We start from the raw sequence: 20,228 nt of genomic DNA on the forward strand, positions 1-20,228 counted from the left end.
TAAGAACATAAGAGAAGCCATGTTGGATCAGGCCAATGGCCCATCCAGTCCAACACTCTGTGTCACATAAGAGCATAAGAGAAGCCACGTTGGATCAGGCCAATGGCCCATCCAGTCCAACACTCTGTGTCACATAAGAACATAAGAGAAGCCACGTTGGATCAGGCCAATGGCCCCTCCAGTCCAACACTCTGTGTCACACTGTGGCCAATATGTGTGTGTATTTACACACATATACATACATACACACACACACATATATATACACACACCGTGGCTAATGGCCACTGATGGACCTCCGCTCCATATTTTTATCCAATCCCCTCTTAAAGCTGGCTATGCTTGCAGCCGCCACCACCTCCTGTAGCAGTGAGTTCCACATGTTAATCACCCTTTGGTGATTGGCCCTGGTTGTAGTGGCTGTCATTGCTGGGAGGCCCGTTAGATGGTATAATAACAGGATAAGGACGTCCGCTTGCCTCAACCATAGACCTGGAGGAACAGCTCCGTTTTGCAGGCCTTCCGGAATGGTAACAAATCCGTTCTAACATGGTTCTGTCATCCAGGTACATTCTAACATCCAGGTACATCAGCCTTGTAGGTAGGGGCTGCATGGGGAGGGGTCCACGGGAGGGCCGTAGGGGGACGGGGTTATGGGGGTGAGAGCAGGAAGCTGGAGAGGCTGGGGGGGGGTGCCCTTGCTCCTCCCCTCTCCTGTGTCATTTAGAACCAGCCGATAAACAGATTGGCTCACCCTTTAAATGGCACGGGATGGGCAGTGGCTGTTTCTAGGTGCCAGCCCTGTGCAATTTAAATCATCCAGGAGGCGGGGGAGAGAGGGGTGGCCCTGGGATGGGGGTGAGAGGGCCCAACCCAACTGTCAGGGGGCCTGGCCCCGTGGGCCCCTGGTTAGCTATGCGCCTGAGGTTCGTCCTCTTTTAAGACATGGCACAGGAAACCTTTAACAGAGGTGCGATTTCTCCAATGCCAACAAGAAAGAGGGCCCAAGCGGGCAGCCGTGTTGGTCTGAAGCAGCTGAGCAAAGCAGGAGTCAAGTTGCACCTTTAAGACCAACCAATTTTTATTTAGAACGTAAGCTTTTGCGTGCTCTTAAGCACACTTCATTAGACGAGGAGTCCAGCACAGTGAGCAAAGCCATACAGAGCTGAGCAGAGCCATACAAAGCTGGTAGGCGGCGGCCCAGAATGCAACATGGTACAGAGAGAGGAAAGGAAAGGACCCCTGTGCAAGCACCAGTCGTTTCCGACTCTGGGGTGACGTTGCTTTCACAACGTTTTACCTTTCCTTGCCATTGCCTTCCCCAGTCTTTTACACTTTCCCCCCAGCAAGCTGGGTACTCATTTGACCGACCTCAGAAGAATGGAAGGCTGTGTCAACCCTGGCCAGCTACCTGAATCCAGCTTCCGCCGGAATCGAACTCAGGTCGTGAGCAGAGAGTTTAGACCACAGTACTGCTGCTTTACCACTCCGGAGCTTAAACAGAGCAGTTCTTCCCCTCTCCACTGGGGGGCGGCAGCAGCAAGCAGCATTTCCCTTTTCGCCAGGCGTTCGTGGAGGGCTGCGGGGAGGAAACCAGCAGCGGCAAATGTAAAGATTTAAGCCATTTTATTCCGACGTGAACTTAAACTGGAACAAAAATTCTTGCAGTTTTTCAACGGCCATGGCTCTCTTCCCGTTTATTTTTGCAGCAACGGAAGGAGCGCGGATAACCCTCTGGATACGCTTTGCAACCCACACCGCGCGCAGCCGCTTCCCGTAGCTGAGGCTGCCTTCTAGTGGACAGTTGGCGAATGACACCTTTCCAAAACACAGCAGTCCTAGCTAGGTTCTATACTAGCGTTGGCCTCAAGATGTTCATATGTATGTCTGTGTTTCCTCCTTCCCACCCCCTCACCACCGACCCACCCCCAGACTTCTGCTGCAGCCATGTCAAATGTCGAGATGGCCGAGTTTGGTCCCGCTGCTCCCTACCTGCGGCAGACGGAAAAGCAAAGGATCGAAGCGCAGAACCGGCCTTTCGACCTGAAGAAAGACGTGTTTGTGCTGGACGACAAGGTGGAGTTTGTCAAGGCCAAAGTCATGTCCAGGGAGGGTGGCAATGTCACCGTGGAGACGGAGAATGGCAAGGTACATCTCCTCCCGCCCTGCGCTTCTTAAGGCATCCCGGGGGACCTGAACTGATGCAGCTTCAGTCTGGTGTAGTGGTTAAGTGGGCGGGCTCTTATCTGGGAGAACCGGGTTTGATTCCCCACTCCTCCCCTTGCACCTGCTGGAATGGCCTTGGGTCAGCCATAGCTCTTGCTAAGTGGTTAAGTGCACAGATTCTTATCTGGGAGAACCGGGTTTGATTCCCCACTCCTCCCCTTGCACCTGCTGGAATGGCCTTGGGTCAGCCAGAGCTCTTGCTAAGTGGTTAAGTGCATACACTCTTCTCTGGGAGAACCGGGTTTGATTCCCCACTCCTCCACTTGCAGCTGCTGGAATGGCCTTGGGTCAGCCAGAGCTCTTGCTAAGTGGTTAAGTGCACAGACTCTTCTCTGGGAGAACCAGGTTTGATTCTCCACTCCTCCACTTGCACCTGCTGGAATGGCCTTGGGTCAGCCATAGCTCTTGCTAAGTGGTTAAGTGCACACACTGTTATCTGGGAGAACCGGGTTTGATTCCCCACTCCTCCACTTGCTCCTGCTGGATTGGCCTTGGGCTAGCCATAGCTCTGGCAGAGCTGTCCTTGAAAGGGCAGTTGCTGTGAAAGCCCTCTCAGCCCCACCTACCTCACAGGGTGTCTGTTGTGGGGGGAGAAGATATAGGAGATTGTAAGCCACTCTTAGTCTCTGATTCAGAGAGAAGGATGGAGTATAAATCTGCAGTCTTCTTCTTGGCATGTTCCAGCCTTCTTGACATTATCTCAAAAAGCATTCTTGCAGCAGGGAAACCCCGCCCCCCACTTGGTTAGAGTGTTAGGCTTGGATCAGCGAGAGCTGTGTTTGAATCCTCAAAGCCTACTGGGTGACTTTGGTCTACAGTCTTGCTTTGCAGGAAATGAATCATAGAATAATAGAGTTGGAAGGGACCTCCAGGGTCGTCTAGTCCAACCCCCTGCACAATTCAGGAAACTCACAAATACCTCCCCCTGAATTCACAGGCTCCTCGTTGCTGCCAGATGGCCATCTGGCCTTTGTTTCAAAACCTCCTAGAAAGGAGAGCCCACCACCTCCTGAGGAAGGCTGTTCCACTGAGGAACTGCTCTAACAGTCAGGAAGTTCTTCCTAATGTTGAGTTGAGCTGGAAACTATTCTGGTTTAATTTCAACAGCAAATTAACATATTTGTAAATTTCCTGCATTGTGCAGGGGGTTGGACTAGATGACCCTAAAGGTCCCTTCCAACTCTATGATTCTATATGTTGAAGACATTTTGAGACAGAACAGGAACGACAAGCCAGGTCGGTGTATGGGGTCAACAGCTGCATGGATCTAATGAAAGGGGGAACAACAATTGAAGCAATAAACATGTCAAAATAGAAGATAAGCGCGTAAGAGTATTTTCTAATTGTGCAAAATTTACTGAGATTCCTTCATGATGCCCCATTCATCTCCCCTTAAACATGAAGGTAACAAATGGCATGTTTTGCTCTTTTAGTTGGGGTGGGGTGCAGTGTATTTCAAGCAGCTGACTTTTGGTCAGTGACCCCTCAGGGTTTTCAAGGCAAGAGATGTGCAGAGATGGCTTGCCGTTGCCTGTCTCTGTCTCAGCGACTTTGGACTTCCTCGGTGGTCTCCCATCCACCTGCTGACCGGGGACGACTCTCCCTAGCTTCCATGATCTAATGAAATCAGGCTGGTCTGAGTCAGTCAAGGACTCCTTATTCACATATTGATCCCCCCCACCCCTCCTGGCCAGGTCTTTCAACCCCCAACACACTCCTGAGAGCCAGTTTGGTGTGATGGTTAAGTGTGCGGACTGTTATCTGGGAGAACCAGGTTTGATTCCCCCCTCCTCCACCTGCAGCTGCTGGAATGGCCTTGGGTCAGCCAGAACTCTTGCAGAGCTGTCCTTGAAAGGGCAGCTGCTGTGTGAGCCCTCTCAGCCCCACCCACCTCACAGGGTGTCTGCTGTGGGGGAGGAAGATAAAGGAGATTGTGAGCCGCTCTGAGACTCTGTCCTTGAAAGGGCAGCTGCTGTCAGAGCCCCCTCAGCCCCACCCACCTCACAGGGTGTCTGTTGTGGGGGAGGAAGGGAAAGGAGATTGTAGGCTGCTCTGAGACTCTGTCCTTGAAAGGGAAGCTGCTGTCAGAGCCCTCTCAGCCCCACCCACCTCACAGGGTGTCTGCTGTGGGGGAGGAAGGGAAAGGAGATTGTAGGCTGCTCTGAGACTCTGTCCTTAAAAGGGCAGCTGCTGTGAGAGCCCTCTCAGCCGCACCCACCTCACAGGGTGTCTTTTGTGGGGGAGGAAGGGAAAGGAAATTGTAGGCCGCTCTGAGCCTCTGTCCTTGAAAGGGCAGCTGCTGTGAGAGCCCTCTCCAGCCCCACCCACCTCACAGGGTATCTGCTGTGGGGGAGGAAGGGAAAGGAAATTGTAGGCCGCTCTGAGACTCTGTCCTTGAAAGGGCAGCTGCTGTGCGAGACCTCTCTGCCCCACCTACCACACAGGGTGTCTGTTGTAGAGGGAGGAAATATAGGAGATTGTAAGCCACTCTGATCCAGAGAGAAGGGTGAGTACAAATCTATGGTCTTCTTCTTCTTCCTTCTGCTCTAGATGGGTATCTCTAAGATTTCTCTGGATAATCCTTTTTGTTTCCCTCCTCCCTATATGGCTAAGTCCCAGCTGGGATGCCTAGTTCAACAGGGCGTTTCCTAGTCCCTTCTTTCTATGGGTTCCCACCCCACCTTCAAGGATGACGTTTGAGGAGCGAGGGGAAATGGTTTGGGGGGAGATAAAGGAGCCATATTCTTGGGGCAAGGGCCGTCGCACGGGAGATGTGAACTTGTTGGCTCTTGGCAGACGGTGACGGTGAAGGAAGACCAGATAATGCAGCAGAACCCGCCCAAGTTCGACAAGATAGAAGACATGGCGATGCTGACCTTTCTGCACGAACCGGCCGTCCTCTACAACCTCAAGGAACGTTACGCGGCCTGGATGATCTATGTAAGTCCCGAGACCCTTTAGAACAGAGATGGCCAAACTTGCTTAACTTAAGAGCCACATGGAATAAACGTCAGTTGTTCGAGAGCCTCAAGACATGAACATCACATGTTCGAAAACCACAAGACAGGAAGGAAGGAAGGAAGGAAGGAAATAGATAGGGAGGGGAGCTGGAAAGAAAGCAACTTTAACTTTACATGCCTTCTCCAAGCTGCTGTCTGGCGTGGCTTGGGAAAGTGATTTAAAGAGAAGTGCCTCCTCCTCCAAGATGGCCGATGGGACAGTGAGGGCTTCAAGAGCTACACAATATGTGTGAAAGAACCACATGTGGCTCCCAAGCCAAGAATGCACAGGAACGCGGTTCCGGCTGGCTTGGTGTCAGGGGGTGTGGCCTAATACGCAAACGGGTTCCTGTTGGGCTTTTTCTACAAAAAAAAGCCCTGCATGAAACAATGGTGATGTCAGGGGGTGTGGCCTAATAGGCAAATGAGTTCCTGCTGCGCTTTTTCTACAACAAAAATGCTCTGCACATGGACATGGTAGAGCTGGAAGAAGCAAAGGCGAGGGTAACAAAGATGATGAGGGAGCTGGAGCGCCTTCTCTATGGGAAAAGGCTGAAGCATCTGTGACTTTTCAGTTTAGAAAAGACAATTTTGGGGGTGTGTGTGATAATAGAGGTTTATAAACTTATGCATGGGGTGGAGGGAGCTGAAAAAGAGAGATTTCTCTCTCCCCTCCCCCTCCCCAAATACTAGGGCATCCGATGAAGTTGATGAGCAGTAGGATGAAGGAAATACTGCTTTACGCAGAGGGCAGATTAAAATGTGGAATTTGCCACAGGAATAAACAGTTTTACAAGGGGATTAGATAGATTCATGGAGGAGAAGTCTATCAATAGCTACTAGCCGTGAGGAACTGAGGGGAACCTCCACATTCCGAGGCACTAAATCGTGAATCCCAGAGCCAGGAGGTAACCTCAGGGGAAGGCCGTGTGCTCTCTGCCCTGTTGTTGACTCTCCAGAGAAACTGGTTGGCCAATGCGTGAAAAAGGATGCTGGACTAGATGGACTATTGGCCTGATCCAGCTGCTCTGATGTCCTTACGTTCACACCTGGAACGGACCTCTCCTGAGCCAGTCCTTTGGTCTATCAAAGGTTGGTATTGTCCGCTAAGACTGGCAGCAGCTTTCCCTGTGTCTCAAGTGGAGGCCTTTCACATCACCTGCGACCCCATCCTTTTAACTGGAGATGCCAGGGCTTCAACCTGAGCCACACCTCGCGACCTAATCAGGCATGTGCCATCAGGCACACTGATGGGGCGACATGAGCAAGAATCTAAAAAGAACCTTGTAAGCTCAGGTCCACCTGGATGTCTCCAGGAAGAGCACAAGGTGGACCTAATAAAATATCAGTTCAGTGCTTTGATGATCCCAGTTTTCAATTGTGAACTGCCCATCAAGTTTCTAGCCCTTAAGACTGTGAGGTGGTGGGGAACCATTCTTCAAAGACATCATCGACACCTGGAATATCGTCTGTCTGCTTCTTTCTTTCCTCCCCGCCCCTCATCTCGCTCCTTCTCTTCTCTAGACCTACTCCGGGCTCTTCTGTGTGACCGTCAACCCCTACAAGTGGCTGCCCGTCTACAATGCAGAAGTGGTGGCCGCCTATCGGGGCAAGAAGCGAAGCGAGGCCCCTCCCCACATCTTCTCCATCTCTGACAATGCGTACCAATACATGTTGACAGGTAAAGGGCACATGGGAAGGAACAGGACAACCCCCAAAATGGTGGTGCAAAGTTTTCACCCATCTTTCTCTCCTTCCTTCCTTCCTTCCTTCCTTCCTTCCTTCCTTCCTTCCTTCCTTCCTTCCTTCCTTCCTGTCCTCCTTCCTTCTCCTCCTCCCTTCCTTCTTCTCCTCCCTCCCCTCCTTCCTCTCTCCCTCCTCCTCCTCCTCCTCCTCCTCCCTCAGTCTCCCTTCCGCACCCTCCCTCCTCCTCCTTCCTCCTTCCCTCCCTTCCTTCCTCCTTCCCTCCCTTCCTTCCTCCTCCCTCCTTCCCTTCCTCCTTCCTTCCTCCTTCCCCTCCCTTCCCTTCCTCCTTCCTCCCCCTTCCCTCCTCCTTCCTTCCTCCTCCCTCCTTCCTCTCTTCCCTCCCTCGACTCCCTTCCTCCCTTCCTTCCCATCCTCCTCCTTCCTCCTCCTCCCTCCCTCCTCTCCTTCCCTCCCTCCTCCTCCTTCCCTCCTCCCTCCTTCTCCTTCCCTCCTCCCTCCCTCCTCCTCCCTCCTTCCCTCCCTCCTTCCTTCCTCTCTCTTCCTCCTTCCTCCTTCCCTTCCTCCTCCTCCTCCTTCCTCCTCCCTCCTTCCTCCCTCCCTCCTCCTCCTCCTTCCCTTCCTTCCTCTCCTCCTTCCTTCCTTCCTCCTTCCTTCCTTCCTCCTCCCTCCTTCCTTCCTTCTTCCTTCCTCCTTCCTCCTTCCTCCCTCCTTCCCTCCTTCCTTCCCTCCTCCTCCCTTCCTCCCTCCCTTCCCTCCCTCCTTCCCTCCCTCCTCTCCTTCCTCCTCCTTCCTCCCTCCCTTCTCCCTCCTCTCCCTCCCTTCCTCCTTCCTTCCTCCCTCCTTCCTCCTTCCTCCTTCCCTCCCTCCCTTTCCTTCCTTCCTTCCTCCTCCCTCCCTTCCTTCCTTCCCTCCTTCCTTTCTTCCTCCCTCCCTCCCTCTCTTCCTTCCTCCTTCCCTCCCTTCCTCCTTCCCTCCCTCCCTTCCTTCCTCCTTCCCTCCCTCCCTCCTTCCTTTCTCCCTCCCTCCCTCCCTTCCTTCCTCCCTCCCTTCCTTCCTCCTTCCCTTCCTTCCTTCCTTCCTTCCTTCCTTCCTTCCTTCCTTCCTTCCTTCCTTCCTTCCTTCCTTCCTTCCTTCCTTCCTTCCTTCCTTCCTCCCTCCCTCCCTCCCTCCCTCCCTCCCTTCCTCATTTTCTTATTTCTCTCACCCCTTTCTCCTTCTCTTCTCAGATCGGGAGAACCAGTCCATCCTGATCACGTAAGTTCCATCCTCGTTATCTGTCCACCCACAAAGCCTTTAGAACATCCACTGGACCTAAACCGTGTCTCTCCCCTATTGGTCCACCAATCTACGGAATCCAGCACTTGTTCCTGTGGTGACCCTTCCACATCCAGGGCCAACAAACACTCCAACTCTCCCTCCTTGGTTCTTCCCCTTCTCTGCTTCCCCTGCCCCCCCCTCCTGGGGAACGCAAGCCCCTGTTCAGCCAGCCGTTCACCCGGTCACCTATGGCGAGTGAGGGCCAATGCCAGGCCACCAGGCAAGGAAGCTCAGGAGAGGTGGCGGAGGCTGTTTCTCTCTTCAGAGTCACTAGCAGCCAATGCCCAGATCTGGATGCTCCAGGCTAGCCTGATCTCATCACATCTTGGACATTAAGTGGAGTCCGCTATGGCTAGTATTTGTATGGGAGACCATCAAGGATGTCTAGGGTTGCTATGCAGAGGCAGGCAAGGGCCAACCACCTCTGTTCATCTGTCATGACCCGGCTGACCCCGGCTATCCCAATCTTGTCATGTCTCAGAACCTAAGCAGCGCTGGCCCGGGTTAGTATGTGCATGGGAGACCATCAAAGAAGCCCAGGGTTGCTCCGCAGAGGCAGGCAAGGGCCAACCGCTTCTGTTCATCTTTTGCCTTGACCTGGATGACCCAGGCTAGCCTGAACTCATCAGATCTTGGAAGCTAAGCAGGGTCTTCCCTGGTTACTAGTTGGATGGGAGACCACCAAGGAAGCCCAGGGCTGCTACGCAGAGGCAGGCAAGGGCCAACCACCTGTGCTCGTTTCTTGCCTTGAAAACTCTACTGGGTCACCGTAAATTTGCCGCGTCTTGACAGCATAGCCCTCCACCAATGACCAACGCTGAAATGTGTGACCAGGCAAGCTGGTAAAAAAAATCTCATGGGCCAGTAACATTTGCGGAGCTATTTGCAAGGCAGAAGCAATGAAACCCTTCCTTCCACACCCCTACCCAAATTCAGGGCTTTTTTCGAGCAGGAGCACACAAGAACGCAGTTCCGGCTGTCTTGGTGTCAGGGGGTGTGGCTTAACAGGCAAATGAGATCCTGATAGGCTTTTCTACAAAAATTTGGGGAGGGACTCAGTGGTAGAGCATCAGCTTGGTAAGCAGAAGGTCCCAGGTTCAATCCCCAGCATCTCCATCTCCAGGCAAATAGGTGTGAAAAACCTCAGCTTGAGACCCTGGAGAGCCGCTGCCAGTCTGAGTAGACAATACTGACTTGGAAGGACCAAGGAGGGTCTGATTCAGTAGAAGGCAGCTTCATAGGTTCATATTAGGGGAGGGCCGGTGGCTCAGTGGTAGAGCATCTGCTTGGTAAGCAGAAGGTCCCAGGTTCAATCCCCGGCATCTCCAAAAAAAACGGTCCAGGCAAATAGGTGTGAGAAACCTCAGCTTGAGACCCTGGAGAGCCGCTGCCAGTCTGAGTAGACAATACTGACTTCGATGAACCGAGGGTCTGATTCAGTAGAAGGCAGCTACATATGTCCATAGCCCTGTGTGAGACAATGGGGATATCGGGGGGTGCGGCCTAATATGCAAATGAGTTCCTGCTGGCTTTTCCCTGTAAAAATAGCCCTGTCCAAATTTAACTGGCTACTTTAAGCTGACTCCGTGGAACCACCGCCTGCCTCTTCTGTCCGCAGCGGAGAATCCGGTGCTGGGAAGACGGTGAACACCAAGCGGGTCATCCAGTATTTTGCGGTGATCGCCGCCATCGGCGACCGGAGCAAAAAGGAGCAGGCCCCTACAGGCAAGGTAAGCGCCTCCTCCAACCGGAGAACTGGGCAATGCATTATGCGGCACTCACCACACAAGAACAGCCCAAGGGAGGCTGTGGAGGACTTTGAAAGCGTTGAAGCTTTTGAGTCCTGCTGACAGGGCAGAAGGAATGGCTCCGGGGGGATAACTTCCCCTGTGGTTTCCCTCTTCTGAGCCTCCTCTGCTCCTCTGGAGGGGAAGTTTGTTATCCTCACCTTTTGTTCCACCCTCAGGGGACTCTGGAAGATCAAATCATCCAGGCCAACCCTGCTCTGGAAGCCTTCGGCAACGCCAAAACGGTGCGGAATGACAACTCGTCCCGATTTGTGAGTGTTATTTTGTAGTGAGTGTTGATATCACGGTATCTGCTTATAGGCCGGCACATGGGAGTAGGCTAGGTGGCTGCCTAGGGCACCACCTGGCCTAGGGCGCCACAGGGTGCCCCCTCTCCTCACGCCCGCTGCCTTCCTGACTTCGCTGAGGCTCAGGAAGCTTCAGTGAAGTCTGGGGGGGCATGACATTATAGGGACATGTGCGTGAATAGAACGCGTGGAGTAGGGGTGGGGGAGTTCTGCCTGGGGTACAAGAAACCCTAGTGCCGGGCCTGTCTGGTTATCTGTGTCCTTTTCTGGGCCCTTAAATGCTTCCTCCCCCCTCACCACCTTCTTCTTTCTCTCTCAGGGTAAATTCATCCGGATCCATTTTGGGGCCACAGGGAAGCTGGCTTCGGCAGACATAGAAACTTGTACGTGTCCAGTGATGTCACCTAGCTTTGACCTTTCCTGTGCTTTTTTTTTTTAATCCTTTGGGATGGATAGTTCACACGTGTTCACACACACACTTCTCCCACCCCTTTTCGCTTCTTAGACCTTCTTGAAAAATCTCGAGTCATCTTCCAGCTCAAATCGGAGAGGAACTACCACATCTACTACCAGATCCTGTCCAACAAGAAGCCAGAACTTCTAGGTGAGCTTTTCTAGTGGGAGATCTTGTCATGATGGCCTTTGAGCCATCCTAATTAGCCGCCAAGAGATAGCCCTTCCATCTTGACATCCTAGCGTCACTTTTGACTGGCCAGAGATCTTGTCATGATGGTCTTTGAGCAAAGAGAAGTCCATCCCAGTCGGCCACCAAGAGATAGCCCTTCCATCTTGACATCCTAGCTTCACTCTTGACTGGCCAGAGATCTTGTCATGATGGTCTTTGAGTAAAGAGAAGATATAAGAACAAAAGAGGAGCCATGTTGGATCAGGCCAAAGGCCCATCCAGTCCAACACTATGTGTCACATAAGGACATAAGAGGAGCCATGTTGGATCAGGCCAGTGGCCCATCCAGTCCAACACTCTGTGTCACATAAGAGAAGCCATGTTGGATCAGGCCAGTGGCCCATCCAGTCCAACACTCTGTGTCACATAAGAACATAAGAGAAGCCACGTTGGATCAGGCCAATGGCCCATCCAGTCCAACACTCTGTGTCACATAAGAGGAGCCATGTTGGATCAGGCCAAAGGCCCATCCAGTCCAACACTCTGTGTCACATAATAACATAAGAGGAGCCATGTTGGATCAGGCCAATGGCCCATCCAGTCCAACACTATGTGTCACACAGTGGCCAAAAAAACCCAGGCACCATCAGGAGGTCCACCAGTGGGGCCAGGACACTAGAAGCCGTCCCACTGTTGCCCACTCCCCCCAAGCACCAAGAATGCAGCATATCACTGCCCCAGACAGAGAGTTCCATCAATATGCTTTGGCTAATAGCCACTGATGGACTTCTGGTCCAGATGTTGATCCAATCTCCTCTTGAAGCTGTCTATTCTGGCAGCCGTCACCACCTCCTGTGGCAGTGAATTCCATGTGTTAGCCACCCTTTGGGTGAAGTTAGTCCATCGTAATTGGCCTCCGGTCTCAATCTTGTTGGGTTTGATGAGTTTGCCTTTCCTTGTTGACATGCCCTGTGGTGTGAAACCTGAAAGTCCTTTGGAGAGGATGTTCTTGCATTGGGCTCAGTTCCTCCCTGGCTAACCCACCCCACTTCCTCTTTCCAGACATGATGCTGGTCACCAACAACCCATACGACTACGCCTTCATCTCCCAAGGAGAGACCACAGTGCCCTCTATTGACGACGCCGAGGAACTGTTAGCAACTGACGTGAGTACTCCGGATGGAATCCCAGGCATTAAGTTACGAGATTAGACCATACATCATGGTCAGTCAGCTCAAGGGGAACCAAACTGCATTACTACTACAGATCCTGTGAATTTAGGGGAGGCGTTTGTGAATCTCCTGCATTGTGCAGGGGTTGGACTAGATGACCCTGGAGGTCCCTTCTAACTCTATGATTCCTAACACTTAGAGCGGTTCCTCAATGGAACAGACTTCCTCGGGAGGTGGTGGGCTCTCCTTCCTTGGAGGTTTTTCAACAGAGGCTAGATGGCCATCTGACAGCAATGAAGATCCTGTGAATTTAGGGGGAGGTGTTTGTGAGTTTCCTACATTGTGCAGGGGGTTGGACTAGATGACCCTGGAGGTCCCTTCCAACTCTATGATTCTATGATTCTGTGATACTTGGGCCACAGAGAAAGCGTTGCACGTTTCCCTTTCTTTTCTCCAAACACAGAGTGCCTTTGACGTCTTGGGCTTCACCCAGGAGGAGAAAAACTCCATCTACAAGTTGACCGGGGCCATCATGCACTACGGGAATATGAAATTCAAACAGAAGCAGCGCGAAGAGCAGGCAGAGCCTGACGGCACTGAAGGTGCGATTTTGGAGGAACGGGAGGTTACCCCAGAGCGGTTGATCAACTTGCGATTTATTAAGCAGAGGGTGAAGAAATGAAAGATCTTAGGAAGGTTGCCGGGGACGATGACTCTCAGTGCTCAGGCAGAAGGGTGATTCCTCCACCTGGTTAGAACCCTGCCCTGTTTCTGGTGCGACATCTCATATCCAGGGCTTTTTTTGTAGCAGGAACTCGTTTCCATATTAGGCCACACCAGGGGTGGAATTCTAGCAGGGGCTCCTTTGCATATTAGGCCCCACACCCCCTGATTTAGCCAATCCTCTAACAGCTTGGAATTCTAGCAGGGGCTCCTTTGCATATTAGGCCACACACCCCTGATGTAGCCAGTCCTCCAAGAGCTTGGAATTCTAGCAGGGGCTCCTTTGCATATTAGGCCACACACCCCTGATGTAGCCAATCCTCCAAGAGCTTGGAATTCTAGCAGGGGCTCCTTTGCATATTAGGCCCCACACCCCTGATGTAGCCAATCCTCCAAGAGCTTGGAATTCTAGCAGGGGCTCCTTTGCATATTAGGCCCCACACCCCTGATGTAGCCAATCCTCCAAGAGCTTGGAATTCTAGCAAGAGCTTCTTTGCATATTAGGCCACACACCCCTGATGTAGCCAATCCTCCAAGAGCTTGGAATTCTAGCAGGGGCTCCTTTGCATATTAGGCCACACACCCCTGATGTAGCCAATCCTCCAAGAGCTTGGAATTCTAGCAGGGGCTCCTTTGCATATTAGGCCACACACCCCTGATGTAGCCAGTCCTCCAAGAACTTTTTTTTAAAAAAAAGCCTTGTAAGCTCTTGGAGGATTGGCTACATCAGGGATGTGTGGCCTAATATGCAATGGAGCTCCTGCTAGAATTCCACTCCTAGGCCACACCCCATGATGTAGCCAATCATCCTGAAGCTTACAGTAGGCTCTGTACTAAGAGCCCTGTAAGCTCTTGAAGGATTGGCTGCATCAGGGGTGTGTGGCTTAATATGTAAAGGAACTCCTGCTAGAATTCCACTCCTAGGCCACGCCCCATGATGTAGCCAATCATCCTGGAGCTTACAGTAGGCTCTGTACTAAGAGTCCTGTAAGCTCTTGAAGGATTGGCTGCATCAGGGGTGTGTGGCCTAATATGCAAAGGAGCTCCTGCTAGAATTCCACTCCTAGGCCACGCCCCATGATGTAGCCAATCATCCTGGAGCTTACAGTAGGCTCTGTACTAAGAGCCCTGTAAGCTCTTGGAGGATTGGCTGCATCAGGAGTGGGTGGCCTAATAGGCAAAGGAGGCCCTGCTACAAAAATTAGCCCTGTTCATATGTGGTGTTTGTTGGGGTTCTTCCAGTCCAGAGGAGATGGACCTTGAACTGATCTCCCGAAGAAGTGAAGCAAGACTGGATAGATTTCAGTCCAGTAGAACCTTAAAGACCAACCAGATTTTGAGAGGGGATGAGATTTGGAGAGTCAAGGGAATGTTGACCCTTGGAAGCTCATGCCCCCACAAAGCTGGTGAAAAGGGGAAAGCTCATACCCCCACAAATTCCAGGACTCGAATCTGGCTCTTCTACCGGAAATCAGCCTGACTACCCTCTGGAACTATCTTCAAGCAAGATTGCATTCTCAGGAAAACCTGAACTCAGATCAGTTTTGGTCACCGCACCTCAAAAAGGATATTATAGCATTGGGAAAAGTGCAGAAAAGGGCAACTAGATTGATTAAAGGTTTGGAACGCTTTCCCTATGTAGAAAGGTTAAAACGCCTGGGGCTCTTTAGCTTGGAGAAACGTCGACTGAGGGGTGACATGAGAGAGGTTTACAAGATTATGCATGGGATGGAGAAAGTAGAGAAAGAAGTGCTTTTCTCCCTTTCTCACAATACAAGAACTCGTGGGCATTCGATGAAATTGCTGAGCAGACAGGTTAAAAAGGATAAAAGGAAGTCCTTCTTCACCCAAAGGGTGATTAACATGTGGAATTCACTGCCAGAGGAGGTGGCGGCGGCTACAAGCATAGGTAGCTTTAAGAGGGGATTGGATAAAAATATGGAGCAGAGGTCCATCAGTGGCTTTTAGCTAATATATATATATTACCTACCTACCTACCTATGTATGCGTGTGTGTGTGTGTGTACACACACACACATATATTGGCCACTTTGTGACACAGAGTGTTGAACTGGATGGACCATTGGCCTGATCCAACATGGCTTCTCTTATGTTCTTATGTGACACAGAGTGTTGGACTGGATGGGCTTTTGGCCTGATCCAACACGGCTTCTCTTATGTTCTTAAGTGACACAGAGTGTTGGACTGGATGGGCCATTGGCCTGATCCAACGTGGCTTCTCTTAGGTTCTTATGTGACACAGAGTGTTGGATTGGATGGGCCACTGGCCTGATCCAACATGGCTTCTCTTAGGTTCTTATGTGACACAGAGTGTTGGACTGGATGGGCCACTGGCCTGATCCAACATGGCTTCTCTTATGTTCTTATGTATAAGACCTAGAGCAGGGGTGGCCAGACTTGCTTAACGTAAGAGCCACGAAGAATAAACATCAGGTGTTTGAGAGCCGCAAGACATGAACATCAGATGTTTGAGAGAAGGAAGGAAGGAAGGAAGGAAAATAGTTGGGGAGGGAGGTGGAGGTGGAAAGAAAACAGCTTTAATGCATTCTCCAAGCCGTGACTTAAAGGGACAAATGCCTTCTCCAAGCCAGCTGACAGGGTTGGGGGTGGGCTTTGGGAGCCATACAATATGTGTGAAAGAGCCACATGTGTCTCCCAAGCCGCAGTTTGGCCACCCCGGACTTAGAGTATATAGTCAGAGCCCTCTGAGGAAAGGCTGAGGGGCCTGGGAAGGTTCAGTCTGGAGAAGAAGAGGCGGAGGGGGGACATGATGGCTCTCTTGAAGTATCTGAAGGGCTGTCCCTTAGAGGAGGGCAGGGAGCAGTTCCTGTTGGCAGAAGAGGAGAGGACTCACAATAATGGGTTTTTTAATTAAGGGTGGGAAGGTACCAGCTGGATATTAAAGAGGGGGTGGGATGAATTTAACAGTGAGAGTTGTTCAAGAGCGGAATTGGCTACCAAGGGAGGTGGTGGTGAGCTCTCCCTCCTGGCAGTCTTTAAGCAGCGGCTGGACAAACACCTGTCAGGGGTGCTCTAGGCTTATCTTGCAGTGACCAGGGGGTTGGGCTAGGTGGCCTGTATGGCCCCTTCCAGCTCTAAGGCTCTATGGTATCTCCAGCACCCTTTTGCAGGAGCCGCCTTTTGAATTTCGGTCGCCTTTGCGCTTCTTTGAATCCTTCCCTGCTTGTTCGTCCTGTTCCTCCGGCCCAGGCTGGGCTTAACCTTGAAACCCTTCTCTGCATTTACAGAAGCGGACAAGTCAGCCTACCTGATGGGGTTGAACTCTGCAGACCTTCTGAAGGGCCTCTGCCACCCAAGGGTGAAAGTGGGCAACGAGTACGTCACCAAAGGGCAAAATGTCCAACAGGTGAGATCCAGCTCCTTCTTCTCTTGAGGAACCAGGCTCTTCTTCTTCCTCTTTCTCCTCTTCTTCGTCTTCTCCTTCTCTTCTTCTCTTCCTCCTCTTCTTCATCTTCTCCTTCTCCTCTTCTTCTCCTCCTCCTCCTCTTCCTCTTCTCATTCTCCTCTTCCTCTTCTTTTTCTCCTCCTCCTCTTCTCCTCCTCCTCGTTTTCTTCTTCTTTTCCACTCTTCCTCCTCTTCTTCTTTTTCTTCTTTTCTTGCCCCCTTCTTCTTTCTCCTCCTCTTCTTTTCCTCCTCTTCTTCTTTTTCTTCTTTTCTCCTCCTCCTCTTCTTCTTCTCTTCTTTTTCTTCATATTTTCTTTTCTTCCTTCTTTTCTCTTCCTCTTCTCCTCCTCTTCATTTTCTTCTTTCTTTCTTCTCTTCTTTCTTCTTCTTTTCTCCTCGTCTCCTCCTCCTCCTTTTCTTCTTCTTTTCTCCTCCTCCTCCTCTTCTTCTTTTCTTGTCCTTTTTCTTCTTCTTTTCTCCTCCTCCTCTTCTTTTTCTTCTTCTTTTCTCCTCCTCCTCTTCTTCTGCCTATGGAATATGAACTGAATGTCAAAATTCTGCTCCTTTTTCAAGTTCCAGCCTGATTTTTTTTCAGATTTTAAGGATACTCTTTTCCCCCCTCTTGCTCATCTCCTCTGACTCTTTCCTTTTCTAAACAGGTGTACTACGCTATCGGTGCTCTGGCTAAGTCAGTGTATGAGAAAATGTTTGGCTGGATGGTCGTCAGGATCAACTCCACCCTGGAAACCAAGCTGCCGCGACAGTATTTCATCGGAGTGCTCGACATTGCTGGCTTCGAGATCTTCGATGTGAGCAATCCCCACCCCAACCCTCCTTCTAAAACCACAACATTGCAAAGGGACTGGAAGGCCACGTGGCCTGCTGTCTACCTGCAAGGCACAATGGCCGGGGGCAGGGGTCTCCAACATTGTGCCCATGGGCGCCATGGGTGTCCTTCAACACCTTTTGGCATCTGCCAACCATTTTTAGAAAGTGGGCAGAGCCAGGTGGGGCTTTTGTTCAGCAAGGTTTCTGATTGGCCACTGGAAATACGATTGACTATGCGGATTTTTTTTAAATGTTGCTTTGGCAGCAGTTGCCACCACAGAAGAAAGATCTTCACTGACTGAAGTTAAGCTGTAGCAGCCATTTTGTGGCTGCCCATCTCCTACAGCAGCCATTTTGTGGCAGTCATTGTGCGGCTGCTCTCACCACCCTACATCAGAATTCCAAAGTTGCCGTCAGGCTCAGAAGGGTTGGGGACCCCTGAGGTAGACCCCTGGGGTGAGGTGTTGCTACCTGGAGAGTTGACCTCTGGAAGGGGGTCTGTATCAGGCTCCTTGCTGGGAAGAGAGTTCCTGTCAGGTGGAGTGGCTGGGAGTGGGGTCGCCCTGTCCTGAGGGGAGACCATCTGCCCATAGGAAGTGTTGTGGAAAATGCCATCAAGTTGTGACTGACTTATGGCAACCTCATAGGGTTTACAAGGCCAGAGACTAACAGAGGTGGTAGGCCATTGCCTGCCTCTGTGTAGCAACCTTGGACTTCCTTAGTGGCCTCCCATCCAAGTACCAATAGGATTGCCAAGTCCCTCCACCGGGGGACTTGTTCCTCAGATGCTCAAAGTGCACGGGGCGCGATGACATCACCGGAAGTGACATCATCATGCTGGGGGCATCGCGCTGGGACGCTCTATGACTTGTGCTAAAAACTCTATGTTACCGTAGAGTTTTACTGTGGTTCCTAGAGTGTCACACCAGAAATGCTCTAGGGTTCACAGTAAAACTCTATGGTACCATAGAGTTTTTAACTCGTGTCCTAGAGTATCCCTGTGTGCCATCCCCGGCGTGATGACGACACTTCCGGGTGATGTCATTGCGCTGGGGATGGCGCGCGCCAACTGGGCTCTTTGGGGGCGTGGATCCCCTCGTTGGCCTTCTCCATAGGCAAGTTGGGGCCCTCCCGGATGGGGGATCCCCCACCCATGGTCGGAGCTTGGCATCTCTAAGTACTAACCCGTCTTAGAGCTGATGAGATCAGGTTAGCCTGAGCTATCCAGGTCAAAGCAAGAGATAAACAGAGGTGGTTCACCATTGCCTGCCTCCGCGTAGCAACCCTGGATTTCCTTGGTGGGCTCCCATCCAAGGGCCAGCGAGGGCTGCCCTTGCTGAGCTTCTGAGATCTGATGAGCTCAGGCTATTCAGGCTAGGGATTCGTCAGAAATACTCCCTGCAAAAACTGTCCACGCATCAAAGACTTGCCGGAGGACTCCCCACCTAAACTGACTTCCTTTCTCTCCCACCTCCTCCCTCCCCTCCGACCGCCAGTACAACAGCTTCGAGCAGCTCTGCATCAACTTCACCAACGAGAAGCTGCAGCAGTTCTTCAACCACCACATGTTCGTGCTGGAGCAGGAGGAGTACAAGAAGGAGGGCATCGAGTGGGAGTTCATCGACTTCGGCATGGACCTCCAGGCCTGCATCGACCTCATCGAGAAGGTACCTGACTCCCTCCCGGCTCTCCAAGGCATGGACATCTCCTTCCCTTTCTGGATGCCTCACCTGGGGCTGTGCAATTGTTTCCTTGAGCGTGCAGAGTTGCCTGTGGGCTCCCTACCCATCTGAGGTCATGTGGAGGCACTGGCTTATGAACCAGCACTGTTTGAGACAGGGGGTCCCCAGCTCGGTGCCCGCGGGGACCATAGCACCTGGGAGGGCTTTTTAATTTATTTTTTTGGGAGCAGAAACTCCTTTGCATATTAGGCCACACCCTCCTGATGTAGCCAATCCTCCAAGAGCTTCCAGGGTTCTTAGGACAGGGCCTACTGTAAACTCTTGGAGCATTGGCTACATCAGGGGGCGTGGTCTAATATGCAAAGGAGCTCCTGCTATGAAAAAAAAGTCCTGGGCCACCTTTTTATAGTGCCGGACAAGTGGTTTTATAAAGTGCAGGCGGGTCGATGGGGCTCATGCCCAGTACGGCTTCTGGTTAGCCCCACTGGAGATCTGATTGGCTGCTAGGGTTGACAAGTCCCCCGCAGCCTCTGATTTGGGGGGGGGGGGACTCTATGGTACCTATTGTACCATAGAGCTTTCCCTTCCAAATTGCTAGAGGGTCTGGGAAAACCATAGAGTTTTCCCAGAAACGCCTAGAGCGGCCGATGCACAGTGTCGCCGGTGCGGTGACATCACTTCTGGGTGACGTCATTGTGGGCTGGCAGGTGGGCTGGCAGGTTGGGAACCTCCAGGGCAGAAAACCCCCTACCCGTTCCAAGGGCTTGACAGCTCTATTGGCTGCCCAGATCGAAATAGCAGTTAAGTGGCAGCTGTCACCCCAGTGTCGGTTTTATTGATTCCCTCGCTCTTCTTTCCCAGTGATTTTTTTTAAAAGTACCGCTCATGTCCCCTGGGCGTCCTCTCTGCATGTTGTTGACCCACCTCCAGAGTGGTGTGGTAGATAAGAGTGGTGGACTCTTGCCTGGAGAACCGGGTTTGATTCCCCACTCCTCCACCTGAAGCCAGCTGGTTGACCTTGGTTCAGTCAAGGTTTTCTCAGAGCGCTCTCAGGCCCCAGCTACCTCACAGGGTGTCTGTTGTGGGGAGAGGGAAGAAAGGTGATTGTAAGCCCCTCTGAGACTCCTCTGGGTAGTGAAAAGCAGGGTATAAAAACCAACTCTTCTTCCTCCTCTGTTGGCTATCTTGTGCTTATCTCCATCTACTCTGGTGGCCATTTTGTTGTTGACATGCCTCCTGTGGCGGCCATTTTGTAGTTGGCTGCACCTCCTGTGGTAGCTGTTTTGTAGCCAATCCTCCAAGAACTTGCAGGGTTCTTCTTACAGGGTCTACTGTAAACTCCAGGAGGATTGGCTGTATCAGGGGTGTGGGCCCTAATACGCAACGGAGCTCCTGCTACAGAAAAAGGCCTGGTGGCACCCACCACCA

The 20,228-nt window shown here is 51.7% G+C and overlaps 2 protein-coding genes across 2 annotated transcripts in view; one reads left to right on the forward strand and one right to left on the reverse strand.

Annotated features, from left to right (window-relative positions):
• Positions 1-1,214, reverse strand: part of NGDN (neuroguidin) — a 15,923-nt gene extending 14,709 nt beyond the window's left edge. Inside the window, exon 1 of the mRNA XM_060256514.1 lies at positions 1,182-1,214. Coding sequence (XP_060112497.1) covers positions 1,182-1,214 — 33 coding nt within the window. The remainder of the gene's footprint in view (positions 1-1,181) is intronic.
• A 722-nt stretch (positions 1,215-1,936) lies between these two features.
• The window catches only part of MYH7 (myosin heavy chain 7), a 59,835-nt gene continuing 41,543 nt past the window's right edge, over positions 1,937-20,228 (forward strand). The window contains exons 1-13 of the mRNA XM_060255406.1: positions 1,937-2,148; positions 5,023-5,166; positions 6,750-6,906; positions 8,159-8,186; positions 9,868-9,979; positions 10,216-10,308; positions 10,664-10,727; positions 10,850-10,948; positions 12,032-12,135; positions 12,605-12,743; positions 16,133-16,251; positions 16,950-17,099; positions 18,615-18,785. Coding sequence (XP_060111389.1) covers positions 1,948-2,148; positions 5,023-5,166; positions 6,750-6,906; positions 8,159-8,186; positions 9,868-9,979; positions 10,216-10,308; positions 10,664-10,727; positions 10,850-10,948; positions 12,032-12,135; positions 12,605-12,743; positions 16,133-16,251; positions 16,950-17,099; positions 18,615-18,785 — 1,581 coding nt within the window. The 5' untranslated portion in view covers positions 1,937-1,947. The remainder of the gene's footprint in view (positions 2,149-5,022; positions 5,167-6,749; positions 6,907-8,158; positions 8,187-9,867; positions 9,980-10,215; positions 10,309-10,663; positions 10,728-10,849; positions 10,949-12,031; positions 12,136-12,604; positions 12,744-16,132; positions 16,252-16,949; positions 17,100-18,614; positions 18,786-20,228) is intronic.

Source organism: Heteronotia binoei, chromosome 15 (assembly GCF_032191835.1).
Source record: "Heteronotia binoei isolate CCM8104 ecotype False Entrance Well chromosome 15, APGP_CSIRO_Hbin_v1, whole genome shotgun sequence".
Lineage (NCBI taxonomy): Eukaryota > Metazoa > Chordata > Lepidosauria > Squamata > Gekkonidae > Heteronotia > Heteronotia binoei.